The 17,577-nt window shown below is 39.6% G+C and overlaps 1 protein-coding gene and 1 long non-coding RNA gene across 3 annotated transcripts; both read right to left on the bottom strand.

Moving 5' to 3' along the window:
* Nucleotides 1–9,749: 9,749 nt before the first annotated feature.
* Nucleotides 9,750–11,702, bottom strand: LOC112177310 (putative UDP-rhamnose:rhamnosyltransferase 1). The gene has a single exon (XM_024315611.2). It carries the CDS (start codon nt 11,473–11,475, stop codon nt 10,078–10,080), a length of 1,398 nt encoding a protein of 465 aa, XP_024171379.1. The 5' UTR covers nt 11,476–11,702; the 3' UTR covers nt 9,750–10,077.
* A 953-nt stretch (nt 11,703–12,655) lies between these two features.
* LOC121051341 lies at nt 12,656–14,669 on the bottom strand. 2 transcript variants are annotated; one of them, XR_005805493.1, is made up of 5 exons: nt 14,478–14,669; nt 14,051–14,266; nt 13,862–13,947; nt 13,706–13,778; nt 12,656–12,847 (listed from the first exon to the last, which is right to left on the bottom strand). It is a non-coding gene; the product is annotated as an uncharacterized LOC121051341 (long non-coding RNA). The 2 variants fall into 2 exon arrangements; XR_005805494.1 differs by having other exon boundaries at nt 14,051–14,229.
* Nucleotides 14,670–17,577: the final 2,908 nt, after the last annotated feature.

Below are 17,577 nucleotides of genomic sequence, written 5' to 3'. Positions count from 1 at the left end.
GATGCCAATATTTCTGGACCCCGCAAAAATAGGGTTACCATGCTCATCTCGAAGGACAAAACCCGCAGCAGCACTTTTGTTTCCAACGACGGAACCATCAAAGTTTAGCTTCCAGAAACCAGGAGAAGGAGGTTTCCATTTAATGTCTGAACGTCTTGGCCGAAGAACCGGAGGGGAGGCCGACTCTGAAGAAGCAGTTGAAATGGACACCGAGTTGGCGCATCTGAAATCTTTAGCAATTGCCGCAGAGGAGAAGACAACTGAGGCAGGTGAGGAGACTGTCTGCCGAAAGACGAGGTTGTTTCTTGCCTCCCAAATTTTCCGGCAAATCAGAACACAATTTTCAGTAGAAATATTTTCGTATCCAATGTCGAACCAAGAAGAAAACCAATCATCAAATGTATTAAAACCAAGAGAAGAGATCCCAGCTGTCCTCCAAACATCTGAAGCATAGGGGCAAGAGAGAAAAGAGGTGGTTTAGATCCTCAACCCCTACACTGCAGAACGGACAAGCAGTATCAAAATTAGCATTAAATCTAGCTATTCGTTCTCTAGTTCGTAATCTTTTCCTTGTCAAGAGCCAAGCAAAGAGTTTTGCTTTTGGCGGGATGTTCAATTTCCAGATTTCATTCAAAATTCTAGTTCTGGCCTGGGGGGGCTCATGATCACATTGCAACCAGGTTGCTGATTTAATAGTAAAATCTCCAGAGGGGGACGGACCCCAAATAAACTCATCCTTCATATTAATTGCAGGAAGGGGAATACCAATAATAAATTTCACAATATCAGAAGGTAGAATCAAAGATAACTTAGCCACATTCCAACATCCGTTGATAATATAATCACTCACATTCTCATCCATATTTAAATTACTTCTAGCATTTAGTGGAATCAGATTAAGAAGGGGAAATTGATAAGCCCAATTAAACGTCCAGAATTTAACTTGGTGACCATTACCAATAATCCAACGCATACCTTGAGTGATGATGTCTCTATGTTCCAGAATCCCACGCCAAGCCATGGAGTGAAAAGATCTAGGCTTAGCCTCAAAGAAAGAATGCTTCCTGAGATATTTCCTGCGAATAATATCAACCCACCAGTTATTTCTTTCTGATATGATTTTCCATCCCAACTTGGCCAGGGCGGCCTTGTTGAAGAAAGAGGCAGGCCTAACACCCAAGCCCCCAAGGGTTTTCGGACGGCAGATATCTTTCCAAGCAACTGGAGGGGAACAGGAATCCCTTCCCCAGAAGAACTTTCTAGATTCCTTGTCAATAGCTTTTGATACCTTAGGAGGACACTTGAAACATGAGAATACATGGTTAGGCATACCAGAAATGGACTTGATTAGAGTCAATTTTCCAGCCCTAGAAAGCATGGCCTTCTTCCAGCCATTTAACCTGTTTGAGATCTTTTGCAGTAGTTCTTTGGCATTCAAAGGGTCCTTCCAAAACACTATATTATGAATTCCTAAATACTTACCCACCGTGTTCCTCTGTTGAATGTTCAGTCTGTTTGTAATATCAGATTTAACTCTATTGGAAATACCATTAGAGAAGAAGATGGAAGACTTGTCATAATTAATCTTTTGCCCTGAAGCAGAAGCAAAAGAACGAAGAAAATTAGCCATAAAAGACGCCGCTCTGTTTGTGGCCCTTGCAAAAATAAGACAATCATCAGCGAAAACCAAATTCGAAATTCTGTAACCATTTGGAGAAGAAAGTAAACCCATATGATTCTTTGAGCGAAGAGTAGCCGCATTAAGCCTTCTAATGAAAGGTTCCATATAAAGAATAAAAATATAGGGAGAAAGGGGGTCTCCTTGTCTGATACCTCTAGTGGGAGCAAAATGGCCTTCCTGCCTACCATTAACAAGTACTGAAAAAGTAGTGGAGGTGATACAATTCAAAATTAAATCAATCCAATTTGTGCAGAAACCAAAACGCTGCAGACAAATTCTAATATAATTCCAATCTAAGAGGTCATAAGCTTTTTCTAAATCAATCTTGATAGCCATAGAGGCAGAGGAGGCTTTTTTCCGGTTAAACGAAGTGAAAACCTCATGAGCAATCAAAATATTGTCTGTAATCGATTTCCCCGGAGCAAAAGCCCCCTGGTTCCTAGAGATGCACTTAGTAAGCAAAGGTTTCAAACGAGCAGTTATGATTTTGGCAATAATCTTATAAGTAACATTACAAAGGCTTATCGGTCTAAAATGTCCGACCACTTCAGGAGAATCAACTTTAGGAATTAATGCAATGTTAGTATGATTGATTAAGTGGAGAGGGGTATTATTTTGAAAAACATCTGTAACCATCTTACAGATTTTGTCTCTGACCAGGTTCCAATGTTTTTGGTAGAAAACTGCATGAATTCCATCCGGCCCTGGAGCCTTAAGACCACCAATGGCCTTGACAGCAGCCCAAACTTCCTCTTGAGTAACAACCTGCATAAGAAATTTGTTATCAACATCGTCCACAACAGAATCAAGAATTTCAGTAAAATCATAAGCATCTTGTAAGTTAAGGTTATCAGAAACTTTAAATCTATTTTGGAAATCGTGGATAAAAAGTTTACTAATGTCCTCCTGATTGTCCAGCCACAAACCCAAATTATTCTTAATACGAGTAATCCTGTTTGTTCTCTTTCTGAGGTTTGCTTGGGTCTGAAAAAACCTGGTATTTTTATCTCCTAAAGAGAGCCAACAGGCCTTTGCCCGCTGGGCCCAATACAGCTCTTCCGCCTTTTCCAAATGCAGAAAATCATTATTAAGGGAAAAAACTTTATCACGAAGAAAAGTAGAAGTAGGAAATAACATCAGTTGATTTTGGTAAAACTCCAGCTCCCTCTAAATATTGTTGAGATTTCTAAATAAATTACCATATTGCTCTTTGCTCCAAACAGAAAGTTTATGCGCAAAGGCACCCGAAATTGTGGAAATATTCTTAATAAGGTCAGACTCATAATCCTTTAACCAACAATATTTAACAATATCAATGAAATGGGGATGATCAAACCAAATGGCCTCCAACTTAAATGATCTTGTCTTGGCGGGATTCTTTCCACTAGTAGTCAAAAGGATTGGACCATGATCCGAACCAACAATAGGGAGGTTCTCTAACTTATAATTTGGGAAAAGTTGGAGCCAATCAGGGTTGGCAGTTACCCGATCCAATCTTTCAAAGATAACAGTATGGTCTTTATGATTGTTAGTCCACGTGAAAGGCAAACCCTCAGCACTGAGGGAGATCATATCAATATCATTTAAAAAATCAATAAAATTCTGCATAAAAATATTAAAAGGTGGTAAACCACCACTTTTCTCAGCAGTACTAGTGATGTTATTAAAATCACCAACTAGAATCCAAGGGTCTCCGGGATTAGGTCGAAGAGATTGAATGTCATTCCAAAGCTGTCTCTGCAGCTATTTTTGAGGGAAAGCATAGACAAAAGAAATAAACCAGGGAGTGTTTGTAAAATTATCAACAATACTGCAATGTAGGAACCTATTATGATAATCAATTATTGAGAGCTTAACAGTGTTGGAATTCCACATTAAAATCATGCCACCAGATTGTCCATCAGAGAGCACATAATCAAACTGGTCAAAGTAAAAAGCAAAACGAGAGAAAGTTTTATTAACCTGACTAACGTCAGGTATCCTAGTATCTAGGATAAACAAAACGTCTAGCTGCAGGGGAACAATATAGTACCGGACCTGCGCTAGAAAGCTTGGCCAGGAACTACCCCGGCTGTTCCAGCTAAGCAACCTTATGGGACTACAGAATGATTAGAAGATGATCCTAGGTTCTGGTTCTCACTAGTTTCCATAAGTTCAAGCATCTGCCTATTTCTCTTTTTTGGACTGGGGGCCACAGGACCAGCACCACCAGAACCAATAACCGGGAAATTAGCTTCATCCTTCAAAAGCATGTCGATATCGCCAAATTTTGGGTCAATCGCATCTAGGAACTGATCAACCTCCTGGGAAGAATCCGAGGAAATGACGACAACCTCTTTGTGCTTCTTGGCAGCAACACGAGCTTGTCCAGATTCTAGACCAGTTGCGGTTACCTCTTTGAAGGATACTCCGGGTAGAACCACATTGGCACCCTTCACTCGCTCAGAATTAGGTCCACGGGAGAGATTGCCATATTTAGGAAAAAACTGGCTTTTCCCTTTTCCCTTCCTTGACACAATCCTCTAGGAGCTACTGTGGGTCTCTCTATCTTCAGAACCCTTGTTAGCATCAGAGGGTGCAGGGTTCTCATGATAACCTCCAGACTCAAAGTAGCTAAACATAGGTTGTGGAAAGATGATTGAGATGTCATTTGAGAGCAGTGGTTGAATGAACTCACTGCTAACCATATCTACAGGGTAGACAGCTTGCTCGTTTTCGAATCTTTCCACCATGAAAAAGCTATCCTTGATATTCTTTCTAGGACAGATATGGTTTTTCTGCCTATAAAGGCCACATCTGAAGCAAACCCCAAAGATAACCTCATAAGAAACTAAAACGAAGCTAGGAGGTTTACCATTAGGGTTATTGACAATGATCGCTCGACGGAGAGGGTAACGAAGATCCAACTCGATCTTGATCCTAGCGAACAGAGTCTTTTTACCAGAAAGCGTATGCTCATCAGCATTGACAAACGACCCAAGGTAGTGACCCAACTGCTTCAGGGATGAATCATTCCAGTGAGGGAGTGGGAGGTTTGGCAGCCTAACCCACACCACAAGCTGATCAATAACTTCAGTAGTAGCATCAAAATCAGGAGTCCAACGTTGCACACGGAAAAGACGGCTCCTAATATACCAGGGTCGGTTGTCAAGTATAGAAAGGACATCCTCCTCATTGTTGAACTCAAAGCAGAACCAGTTATTAGCCAGTCTGCTCGAACTCATAACCCCTTTAAGGTTGCACCAAAGTTCATCACACTTACTTAAGATCACCTCAGGGGCAAGCAAGGGGCCAAAAATCTTCCCAACAAGACAGAACTTAGAATAGTGGTTGTCGAATTCTGGGGGTGGAGGTGGTAACTCAATCTGAACAGCAAACCTGTCAATATTGATGGTATGATCACCAATAACCACAGGAATGGAGTCAGAATTGTTTTGGGCTCTAGGGAAAGGGAAATATTGACGAACTGGGGTAGGTCGCCTACTTGCAGAAGCCAGATTAGCTTGGGCATTTGAAGGGAAGGCCATATTAAACAGGAGAGAAAGAGACTGGAACAAAATAGGAAAGGTGAAGAACCCCAGTATGGGGTTAAACCAATTTATACTGCTAACACGTCTTGGGGGATACTCAAAGCCGTAACAGTCCTGGGAGCGCAAGCAAGGCAGAGTGACTCGGGAACTAGGAAAAACATCTGGGGAAGAAAAAAACCCAAGTAGGAAAACACGCAAGTAATCAAAACGAAGCAGCTCGATAAACACTCGAACACTCAAACGACGGAACGTAAACAAGGCAAACGCAAAACCAATTAAAAGCAGAAAATAGCAATCATTAAGCGTACAAAAGAGAAAAAATCTAGATAAAGGAAGGAAAAGAATCACTCCCTGAAAGTTTCGATGCAGATGTTCACGGTAACAACAAGTTGGAGAAGGAGGACGAGGCGTCCGCTCCCAATCCGCTCCCAAGAGAATCACGGTTTCTCTTGGTTAACATTTTGTCTTTATCATTATAAAAATGGACTCATAGCAAATACATACATATTACTAATATATAATGAGTTTTTATATTTGGTGCCCCTTATGCTTTGAGGCCCTTACCTGTTGCCAAGACTGCCCAGCAGTAAGGCCGGGCCTGCTAGTATAGTAGTATAAGGGGAATCTCAGTGTTTGGCCCATTATTTTGTAGTTATTGGTAAAAAGCTCTTAAAATTTTTCTGTCACATAATCTGACCACATATGATGAATGTTGATGTTATCTTCATACTTGGTTGAGCAACACTGATCCGTAGAATAGATATTTTTAAGTCCTTTGGCTCCTTCCCTAATCTGTTGTTGATTGTTAAGTTATAAGTTTAGTTCTCAGTGGTTGTATTGACAATACAAGCACATCCTATTGTAATCTCTGTAACTTATTCTCTTTATCTATAATTCCAATAGCAGGTTCCCAAGTTCCTTTTTGCCCTATAAAAAAAGAACATGTTTGATTCTTGGTCACAAATTGAGCCAAGGTACTTGCACATCCTATTGTAATCTCTGTAACTTATTCTCTTTATCTATAATTCCAATAGCAAGTTCCCAAGTTCCTTTTTGCCCAATAAAAAAAGAACATGTTTGATTCTTGGTCACAAATTGAGCCAAGGTACTTTCAGAATTCGGGGAATGAACAATCTTAGGTAAGCTTCTGGCAAAACTGTTTGACTGGCTTATGCACTCAAGATGTTCATATCTCCACCGATCAAATAATCACATGCTAATTATCATTAATGTTATCCATTAAAATAGGAAAGTTCAATATTAATCAAAATCTGAGATTCACCTATGGATCTCTTATTGGGCTTGTAAATTGATGAGATTCTTTATTGCAGGGACAAGAAGAAGGAATTTGGTTTAGGGGCCGTGACCACTTACCCAATTTTAACAAAAAAATTGCCCACTTGCTCCACTAAGAGTTTTTTACTCCCATTTATCCAATTTAAATACAAGTGACATTTTTACCCCCAATCTAATTAATAAATTACAAACTTCTCTCTCTCACCTCCTTTCAGACTCTCTCTCTCTCTCTCTCTCTCTCTCTCTCTCTCTCTCTCTCTCTCTCTCACCTATTTCTCTGTCCCCGTCGACTCGGGTCTCTCCTCCATCCCCAGAATCTTTATCTAGCCACCTGAAACCTTACAGCAGTTGTAGCCCACGACCCAACCCAACGCCCAACCAATCCCCACCATCGACCTCTCCGACCTCCACTCTGATCGCCGCTCTGCCATCGTCGACCAAGTCAGCGGCGCGTGCAGCAACTTCGGTTTCTTCCACATCACCAACCACGGCATACCGTCGGTGGTTCTCGACTGTACGATCGCCGCCGTCAAGGCCTCCCACGAGCAGCCTAAGTCCAGCGAAGCTCGGCGAATTTCATCTTAGCAGAAAGGAAAACGTATTTGAGCGGTGGATTGCTTTAGCATTCAGAGAATATAGTAAGTAGTGTAGGCATTGGTTTTACCTGGAGTCTCTGGTTCCATGGGCTCAGCCTCTGGTATAGAATTGCATATCAAACTCAAACAGAAGAAGAAGTAGAGGAAGAAGAAGAAACAAGAAAGAGGTGGATGGGTCAGGGCTGACCTTATGGGTATGTCTAGTTCATATCGGCCAAGCCCAAGTCATGCATATTGATAATTTTGTTTTAGTTCGATCAAAGAAGAAAGGCCCACTATCGGGAAGAAATCGAGCCATCATGATTCCACGTTTGGTTAGACTGTTTGACATTATTTACGTTGTAGTCTGATTAGTGACACAGTATCTATTCTCAACCCACATTATTGGAGGGTAATAATATGATTATTGGGGCAATAATATGATTATTGGGGGCAATAATATGATTATTAGGAGACAATAATGTGATGATTGAGGGGCAATAATATGATTACTGAGCATTATTAGGGGGCAATAAAATCAGACGCTGGAATCCGGTCACCAGTCGCCGGAGTCCCATCATCGGAGCCCACGGCCGGCCACTGGTCACCGGAGCACAGATATCTCTCTCTAAGTGAGAAAGAAGGAGAGGGCAAAAAAGTCCCAAAAATAAATAAAAAGAATTAATTAGGTATTAGGGAAATAATCTCTTAGAGTGTTTTGGGTAAATGGGGTTAAAAAACTGTTAGTAGAGTAAGTGAGTAATTTTTAAGCTAAAATTGAGTAAATGATAATTTTCCCTTTAATTGGGACTATTGATGCAGAGCAGTTGCAGTTAGTATAGGAAGTTGATTTACTGTTCTTTTCTTTTCATGTAAGAAACTAGAAAAAAAATTTGTCTTGATAAAAAAAGTTTATTTTATTTTATAGTTATTGAAGACACAGACAAATTGCCAAACGTAGCTTTTATTAAAATAATAATAACAAACACAATTATGTAAATAGGGTGGGGGCCCACCAAAATCACCACGAAGGAAAGCTTGTGCGCTTGAAACGTCGCTGCATTTGTTGCTTTCCCATATTTACGGTAGCGTACTGAGAACCATAAGGGGCCTATCCGACTCTGTTCCAAAATCACAAGAGTCACAAGCTACGGGTTCGTTACGGTACAGTTTTTTCTTTTGTTAGAAAGCCTGCACCTTTGTAATGAAGTGCAAGAGAGATCTTCTGAGTTTTTACTCTTGAATTTGGTAATCCTTCAACTTTTACAAAGTAGGAACTTCTGATTCTCTCACGAATTTAGAAATGGTAAAACTCAACCCAGGTATGAGGCACCATCTCCTCCCCACTGTTGTTCTTTCATGTCATAGAAAAAACAACAACAACAATTCTTTGTTTCTGGGTTGAACTTTTGGTAAACTTTAGATAAGGAACCATGGGATGGGGACATAAATTCAATTGATGGTGGCTTTTCTTTTTCTTTTTTTAATATTGGCAATTATTAACTGCTAGAAAATAATGGAGATTTGCGTGTACGTATCTTTCTTTTTCTTTTTTGTAATATTAACTTCTAGAAAACAATGGAGATTTGCCTGTACATGCACTCGGAAAGATATTTCTCAGCATTTTGTTCTCTTATGGGTTTCAATGTCAATAATGTGTTCAATCTCAAAAAGGAAATAAACTATGAATAGAGCAGGCTATAGGGGCATTACTCAAGTGTTTTTTTTCTTGACCAAAAACAAGAAGATATATTAATTAAAACAAGCCATTACAGAGAGGCCCAAAACCTCCCAAGAAAACCAACAACAAGGACCGAAGAGCCCCAAACAAAAAAACACTTATGATCTGCAACAGCCGACAAGAAGGAGGAGACCACCGCACCACCGCAAAGTAGCCGATCAACCAAATCCGACAAAATCGAAAGCGCAGAGGAAGGACCCATATCGAATTCAATGTCCCAACCACCAGATTTCCAGAGGTATTTGCAAACATCACCTTCACCACATCGAACCAAATCTGCCAAGAACAAAGTAGTCAGAACAACAACAACCGGTATAAACCGGATGAAAGGATTAGGTGAGATCCGGTAAGGGACCAAAGAAACAGGCACTGAAAGGTACACAGCCTCTTGTAGCATCACGCAGTGCAATAGTGAGTAAACCCCACTTAAAAAGTTCCGAGGAGCGAAGTAACCGATCATGGCAGAAGAAAGAACTACTAGGGGAAGAGGATGAAGAAAGAAACAACCGGAAAAAGAAAAAAATGGGAACAAGAGGAACCCACAGGGCCAGAAACGGAGACGAGCTCCGAGCAAAATGCTACAACTATATATTATTGAATTTCAGATATCCGAAACTAGACCCATATTGCATTCTTGGATTAGTTCAAACTCTACATGCCTGTCAATTCTTATCGTTCATGTTTTGTTAAACAGAACCAAATACGTAGCTGAATCATATTGAGCAACGCAGATTATGTGGATTGTTGAACTTGATGCCTGGATTTTCCGACTCTATTAATTGGAGTTCAACTAGTAATTCATCCCACCTGTCGATAGAAATTAAATTGAAGGCTACATACTTCGTGTCACTTTCGTGCAAGGGGTTGACCAAGCTTACTAGAGATGGAAAAACTCCCAGTTTAGGGATTTAACAACTCCCATGGCATATTGTTGAGTAGTCGTTTTCGAAATTATATATCACCAGTCATATCATGCAAAGTTTACAGTAATTCGAAGTGGACATGGGATTAAGCAAAACATATGCGAAAATATAGGAACCAAAATCATAATTCGGCGCTTTTTTTTTTCCGGCTTTGGATCACCGGATTCACCATTTTCTTTCACAGATCACCTCGATAATTAGCATAGCATAGATCGTAGAGTGGTGCTGATAACCCAAATTCCAGCACGTCTAAGGACTTCGATATATAATGCTGGGAATGTAATCTGGGTAACATGCATTTCTTTATTTGCTACTGGATGATCAAATAGGGTCATCGATCATTCTTGTCTAGAAGACCTTTTCTACCATTATTCTTGAGATAATCAACAAATGCACCAAGATAGTGGTCTTGGTGCAGCTTCTCATCTCCAAAAACAGCTGCAGCTTTCCTTGCATTGATTCTCAGGTGCTCTCCTTCCTCTTCCACCATTGCTAGCCTCAGTGTTTTGGCTATGTCGTCTGCAGTAAACGACCCATCATTGTTGCGTTTCACTTCGGCAGCCAGACCTTTCTCCACCAGAAGCCTTGCATTCAGAGGCTGATCAACAATTAAGGGTAACACAACAAAGCAATGCCCAAATTGCAGAGTTTCAATCACAGAACCCCATCCAGAGTGAAACAGAGAACCCCCGACTGATGGGTGCCCCAGAATTTCGATTTGTGGCACCCATCCCATGCAAACAAGGCCTTTCTTTGATGTTCTGTCCACAAAACCTAGAGGTAGAGCCTCAGCATCAGTACTAGCCCAACTGGGTTTTCTGAGTGCCCAGAGAAATGGCAACTCTGAATGAGCTATCTCATACACTTGTTCTTTGCTCACCTTACACTCACTCCCAAACCCTACAAACACAACTGACCTGGGTTTCTGCTTATCAAGCCACTCAAAAATCACATCGTTCCCCGACTCCCTTTTTGATTCCTTTGGAGGTAGCAAACCGGTGGGAATCACAGGTTTTCCGGTGAGTTTCGCGTACAAATCCAAGTACTCTCCTTCAATTTCATTGCAACTACGAAAGGCTAGTACTTGACTCGCTAATACAATCTTGGCAACCCTTTCAGCATCACTTATCCCTGAACGATTCACATTAAAAAAGCCAGCAAGAAAATGAACTGCCTCAAACTCCTTGAGTGCTAACAAAGACGGAAAAGGAACCCACTCCGGTGGGGAGGTGAATACTTCCGGTGATGGTGGAACATGAGAGCGATATTCCAGTGAACCACAGAACACATGCGTAGCAGCAGAGAAAGGAGAGAAGTAGGCAACAGGAACACCATACTCTCTGGCAACGTCAACCGCCCAGTGAGCGGCAAAATCGGTGATGATCCAATCCGGCACTTGATCAGCAATGAACTGCTTAAAGGGTTGTCGTAGAAGATCAAATGCAAACTTCAAGTCGTCCATTTTCTCGAAAGGTATGTCCACCGTGGCCTCGGCGCCTTCAGGCAACAGCCGATCTGCAGCATCCAAAGTTGGCAAAGGAAAAGGCACTATTGTTATGAGAGATTGCAACTCAGGTGGGATTTTAGGGAGCCTTTGGATGTTTTTTGGGGTTGATATGAAGGAGACATGAATCTGGGCTTTTGCTAAGGCTATGGAGAGTTGAATCAAAGGGATGATATGGCCAAAGGCAGACCATGGAAGAATCACAACATGAAGCTCTTTTGCCATTTCTAGCTTGCAGAATCTACTGAATTGGGAGTTGTTCAGTTCAGGTAGATAAGCTTGAACTAGAGATAAGGGTGATAAAGCAGTGGCAAAGTTTTAGCCTAGAGCAATTAATTGTCGGCACATATTGGTACCAGAAGCCCTACCTCTGCAATCAGTCACTGATGATTGGACTACTGACTATAGTCAACACAGAATTCTTACAAATTTTACCAGTTACCACGTAGCAAAAAATAGATGTCACCCTTGATCCTATATATGCTCCCTTGCTATTTGCTAAGACAAACAAAACCATGACAAAATATACTCTAGTATGCAGTAACTCTCATTCACTAAAACTCTCCTCCCTATGGTTTATCGACAGGAAAATATCTTCAAAGAGACCATAATGCAGAGTTCCAACATGTAATGTGCAAGAATACTGAAGGGTCATATCACCGTAGGTGCCGCCCAACATCACACCATTCTCCTTCATTGCTTTGACCAACTGCAAAGGAATCTTCTTCCGTAGAGAATAGCTCATATTTGCTCTGTGATCACACAATGATCATTAAAGCAGATACCAAAGTAGTAGCCATAACAAGAATACCAGAAAGTACGTAGCAGGTACCGAGGTACTACCATATGTGCTGTGTCTGAGAATATATATATATATATATATATATATATATATATACATATATATATATAGAGAGGACCGTTCTGACACTACTAGAGAAAACCCATTTAGGGACGAAATCATTTTGTCTCCTAAAGATGAGAATTCGTCCCTAAAAAAAATTTGGGACGGAATCGTTTTGTGGCTAATGTCGTCTCCTAATCCTCGTCCCTAATTGTTTAAGGCAACAAACAATAAATTCCGTCTCCTAATGCATTTGGAGAAGAAATTAAAATTGTCTCCCTATCCAATAAAATTTCATCTAAAATTTCATCCCTAATTCTCATCGAGCATTAAGAGATTAGCGGGAAAATTAACTATAAATGCCGCCAATCATAGGAATAAGAAACGAAACTTGGTTTGTCTCCTTTTATTTTCTAGTTTTAATTTTTTTTCTTTCAAATTTATGGCACCAATCATATAAATAGGGGAACAAACTCACTCCGTCTCCATATATTATCAAATTTTAAATTATTTCCAAAATTAATTTTAGTGATAAACAAAGCCATAACACAAACTATTTTTCAACTCTAACTAACATTGAAAAAATTGAGCTTCATAAGTTTTCAACTAGAAACAAAATCTGCAGCAGCTGGAGGATAGTTGTGGCCACTATTCTATACATCAATGACCTTTTCCATTAACCTCAACAGCATTCTTTACATCAACGGCCTTATCAGCAACAGTTGCAGTAGCCACAGTAAAAAGTTCACAAACCTATCAAGTAAGGGCAGAACATATTAGGTTAAGTACATAAATGACTGAGTACAGTACACAAGTGATTAAGTAAGGGCATAACTGATTAGGTTAAGTGCAAAAATGACTGGGTACAGACCGTACAGTACACATATGAAAATTGTTTATGATATTAAGATTATTGAAGCTTATAAAGATTCCCAGCTTTTTTGCAGTAACTGCATCAAAGACACTAGCACTCCCTGTAGAAGATGGTAAGATAGTTGGGATATTAAGTGCAGATGACTTGTTTCTCGCCCTCATTACAAATTCCAATTCAAACCTCACTTAGAGCAATCATTCAACATAGTACTTTGTCAGATTGGTAACCAACAACTACATAGCATTGAAAAAGATGTGGGAACACAAAGCTGAACAGTGTGCTTTTCAACTAGCCAAAGTTTTAGTCTTTCCGTAAATCGTAAGATGTGAGAACACAAAGATGAACGGTGCTTTTTAACTGCATAACCTTATCTCAATCACAACTAGCCAAAGTTTCAATCTTTCCATAAACCGTAAACCAATAGGCAAGAGTGCAATTATTTCTAAATTATGCATATAATTGATATAAGCGAAGATCAATTCTAGTATGCTAACAAAGGATACCTATTCTTTCTAACTTAAATTCTTGACAAGTACCAATGTCTTTTTACTTTTTACATTGATAATATAACTGAGTAACATGTTATATATATTTTCTAACTTGACATTCAGCTTTGCAGCAAAATAAAAGGAAATGAGACAAGTCTTTTCCATATTCAAAATGCATATTTGTAGTACACCTTCACATTAATGTACAGAGAAAAGGAATATAAAGGAACTGACAAGAGGTAATCAAACCTTGAAGCCAAAATTATATAATCTTGCAGCTGATAATTGAGGCGGCTTGAAATCAATGATACTGAGTAAGCACCTAAGAAGTAAAGCAAAATGAAAACAGGTTATTTCCCATTTTCTAAACATACAAGCTAGAGAATGAAAGAATGAGTAGATCACCTTTCGGATATGGATCCCACAAAGGAGAGTATACTATTGGAGGCCTTTGGAATATCTATCTATGTATGTTAGAGTCAGCTTCTCTCCTGCAAGGAAATACCAAGTACAATAAACCTGGTGTAAAAAGCAAAGGCGTAATGCTTGACTGCTTTAACAAATTATATAGATTTTTTGGTGAGAAACAGTTACCCTTGATATCATCACCACCCAAAAGCTGATGCAAAGATTGCAACTTTCACACCCAAAATGCTCAATCTCCAGCACCCAATTAATTAGGAAACTAAGAGATACTGCTTCTCCCAATTAAAATTGAAGCGTTCTATGAGGCATTTCATCGAACAGGTGGTGCTAGGAAAAAGAAGACCGCCCTAAACGCAACCCATGCCAGTTCTCAATTACTGCAGACTTGTATGCACAACAACAAGATAGCTTACAGAATAGTGTGTACAATTATTTCTAAATTATGTATATAAGCCAAGATCAATTCTTGTTTGCTGACAGAGGATACAAAATTATATATACGACCCAAATTTATATGTACTTCAATTCTAGAAACCGCAAATTTATAAATGAATCAAAATCCAATTAATCAAGCCATATGAAAAGGATGTATTACCAAATATGATCCAAATCCGATGAAACCACACCATTATCCATGAACGGCGATGGAAGTTCGTTAATGTTGAAGCCGAGGGGTGGAGGCCGCGCCGGGGCGACCAGAGAAGAAAAAAAGGCTTGTCAGGGAACTGGAGGGCGGAGCCACTACCGGAGGAGGAGCCAGCCATCCGGCCCGGGAACAGCGAAGATCTAGTTAGGGTTTATCCGTCTTGGGCACCGCGAAGAGAACAACCAAAGAAAACAAACGATCTCCCTAAGGACGAGGATGCTAGTTACCTTTAATAAAATATCAAATATTTTCCCCTTTTTTTTTTAACTTGTAATTTTACTTGTTTATCCTTGTTCATTTCTGTGGTTTTCATAGTATCTCTATAAGGGGTATTTACGTAAAAGTAATATTTTAACTGACAAACACTTAATTTTTAACATATAAAATAATTAAAATAAATGAATCCTAATATACTAAACTCTTTTCATATAAAAGATGATCTAGAATCCAAATTTCAAGAAAGTTCTATTAGATTTTTACTAGTAGTCAGCAATGCAATTGCCTTTTAGTCAAGCTTCTAACCTTACTACGACATCAACAAACAAAAATTAGCAGTAACAAAACTAAAAAAAGACTGACATTCTGCAATTTAGTCATAACCATGGTTTATTGGGGTTTTGGTTCATGTCCCCCCCCCCCCTGTAAGCTTTGTTGATTAATGGTTATTGTCTTTCTCAAAAAAAAAAGAAAAAAGATTTAGGGCACTAAATGAGGAGAAGAGAAACTAAAAGAGGCAAGATAGATGAGAGGGATTGCATGATAGAGACACTACTGTGGGGAGGTATTGGTGTTTGGAGGTTCGTATAGAGCAATGATCCTCGAATAGTTTGAAGAACTGAGATAAATGGAGAGGCTATTTATATGTGAGGTCGGAACTACATCGTTTCAATCCAATCAGTTGCTACATGTTATTTATTTTTGCCAAACCCCGTCCATATGAAAAGTTCATATATATATATATATATTATATCCAACAAAATTAGGGACAAAATTTTTCGTCCCTAATTCTTTTCGTCCAAAATTTAAAATTTGGTGCAACTAACCGCTTAAATTTTACCTTTTTTTTTTTGCAAAATCTAAAACGCATAGGAGACTAAATTAAATTTCATCCCCAATTAATTTTTGGGACAAATATTTTTTGTCTCTAATTGAAACTTATTTGTCTCTAAATGGCGTCGAATGGAGAGTTTTGAAAACAAAACTTTTAGGGACAAAATATTTTTTTTGTCTCTAATCATGTGTTTTGGGGACGAAAAATTGGTCTGTCCCGAAAAAATTTGTCTCCAAATGGGTTTTCTCTAGTAGTGTGAAGAGGATGTCCGCAATCCAGAAAAAGTGCGGACGTCCCTCCTCCGGCGTCGAGAAGGCGGCGATGGCTGCACTGCGGTTGCTGGACGAACCCTCTGGACATCCCGGACCACTTTCCAGTCGGGTGGACTCGCTGGTAATCACTTTCCAGTCGACCTTGATCGGACTACCACTTTGCAGTCGACCACGCTGCCCAGACCTCCGACCTCGATCTCTTTGGCCTTCGTCTTCACTGCAAACTGGTCTGGGATGCATGTAGCCTCCGTCCGGCAAGAGGCGCGCCGCCGTCGGAGCTTGATCGGGGAGAAAGGAGGGACGTCCGCACTTTTTCTGGGTTGCGGACGTCCTTTTCAGAACATTTTCGTATATATATATATTTGGCCATAAAAAAATTTATTAAATAAAAAAGACAGTCCCTAAGAGGGAGACATGAAACCAAAACATCTTAAAAGAGACAACAAAATCAAAAGGCAATCAAAACATGAGCAAAAGATAGTACCTAAGAGGGGAGATATGAAACCAAAATATCTTAGAAGAGACAACAAAGCCAAAAGGCAACCAAAACATGAGTAAGAATAATTATAGCCGATTGCATCAAAGCTCAAAAGGCACAATGGGGCGTCCGATTACGGACAGGATAAGGATCTCGTGAATCCTTTTTGTTCTTCAATTTTTCTTTTGAGACTTTGGGATGTCTGAGATTACATACAAGAGTTAATTCTCCAAAAGAGCTTTCTAAATGAGACAAAAAACAGTGAGGAACCTCTTTTCCCGCAAACACATTCGAGTGTGATCGCATGCATTCTATCATTTGATATCCAGGGAATCTTATCCAAATCGTTCATTTGCAGGGGACTTTTGGTATTGATGCCATGTCATTGAGCACATGACTAGCTGGCTTGTTCACAATCACCAACAAATATTACAGAAAATTTTCTTAAGTTTATTGTAATGAGACATTTTGAAGTATAGAGAAGTTAAAACAATCAAGCCGTTGTCTTAATGTTAAGCCATGCCCAGTTTCCTACTTAAGCATCATTCCCAGTTTCCTACTTGAGCATGATTGCTGGTTGTCGAGTGTACTGGGTGACCATGTGCAACTGTTACTTACTAAAGCACTTGATGAGTGTCAGAAGCCATTGAAGCAATGAGAAAGAAGTCAAAAAGAAAAAAGTACACACCTAACTAGAAGAGAGTAAATTGGGAGCTATCACTGATTCACTGGGAATTTCTCGCCATTCAGTAATGTAGACCTACAGTAATGAGTAGTGGTATGTCCCAAATCCACCACTTGACCTCCTATAGATCCAGCCTACAATAAGTAAGACTTATAACCTCGTGAAGAAAGGAAGTACAATAAACAGCAGATAGACATCAAATCACAGAAACTACCTGAGATCACTGAAAAGAGCATGTAAACAGAAAAATAAATAATAGCCAATGATCGTATGACACTATTATGAAGAGGACAATGATCGTGCTTGACTATTAATTTCACATCCTAATTAGAAGTTATACAGTTAACAAATAAGATAGCAATACGTATGGACCATTTTTTTTTTCTAATTAAGAGACAAAATGTCTCATATTTTCATTCATCTCAAACTAGAATGACCGTTACATACCCTTCCGTAGCTATCCATAGACAGAACAAAAAGATGATGATAATACTCACAGTGGTACATAGAAATAGGTCAACTCACTGAACATCCAATGCTCACTGATCACAATAGATTGAACC

The sequence above is a fragment of the Rosa chinensis genome, chromosome 1 (genome assembly GCF_002994745.2).
Source record: "Rosa chinensis cultivar Old Blush chromosome 1, RchiOBHm-V2, whole genome shotgun sequence".
NCBI classification, from domain to species: Eukaryota; Viridiplantae; Streptophyta; class Magnoliopsida; order Rosales; family Rosaceae; genus Rosa; species Rosa chinensis.
The sequence above is the reverse complement of the archived record's forward strand: the minus strand, read 5'-3'. Positions and strand labels throughout refer to the sequence as shown.

Coding starts and splice junctions, on each gene's coding strand:
- LOC112177310 (XM_024315611.2), bottom strand. CDS start 11,475: ATGGCAAAAGAGCTTCATGTTGTGATTCTTCCATGGTCTGCCTTTGGC.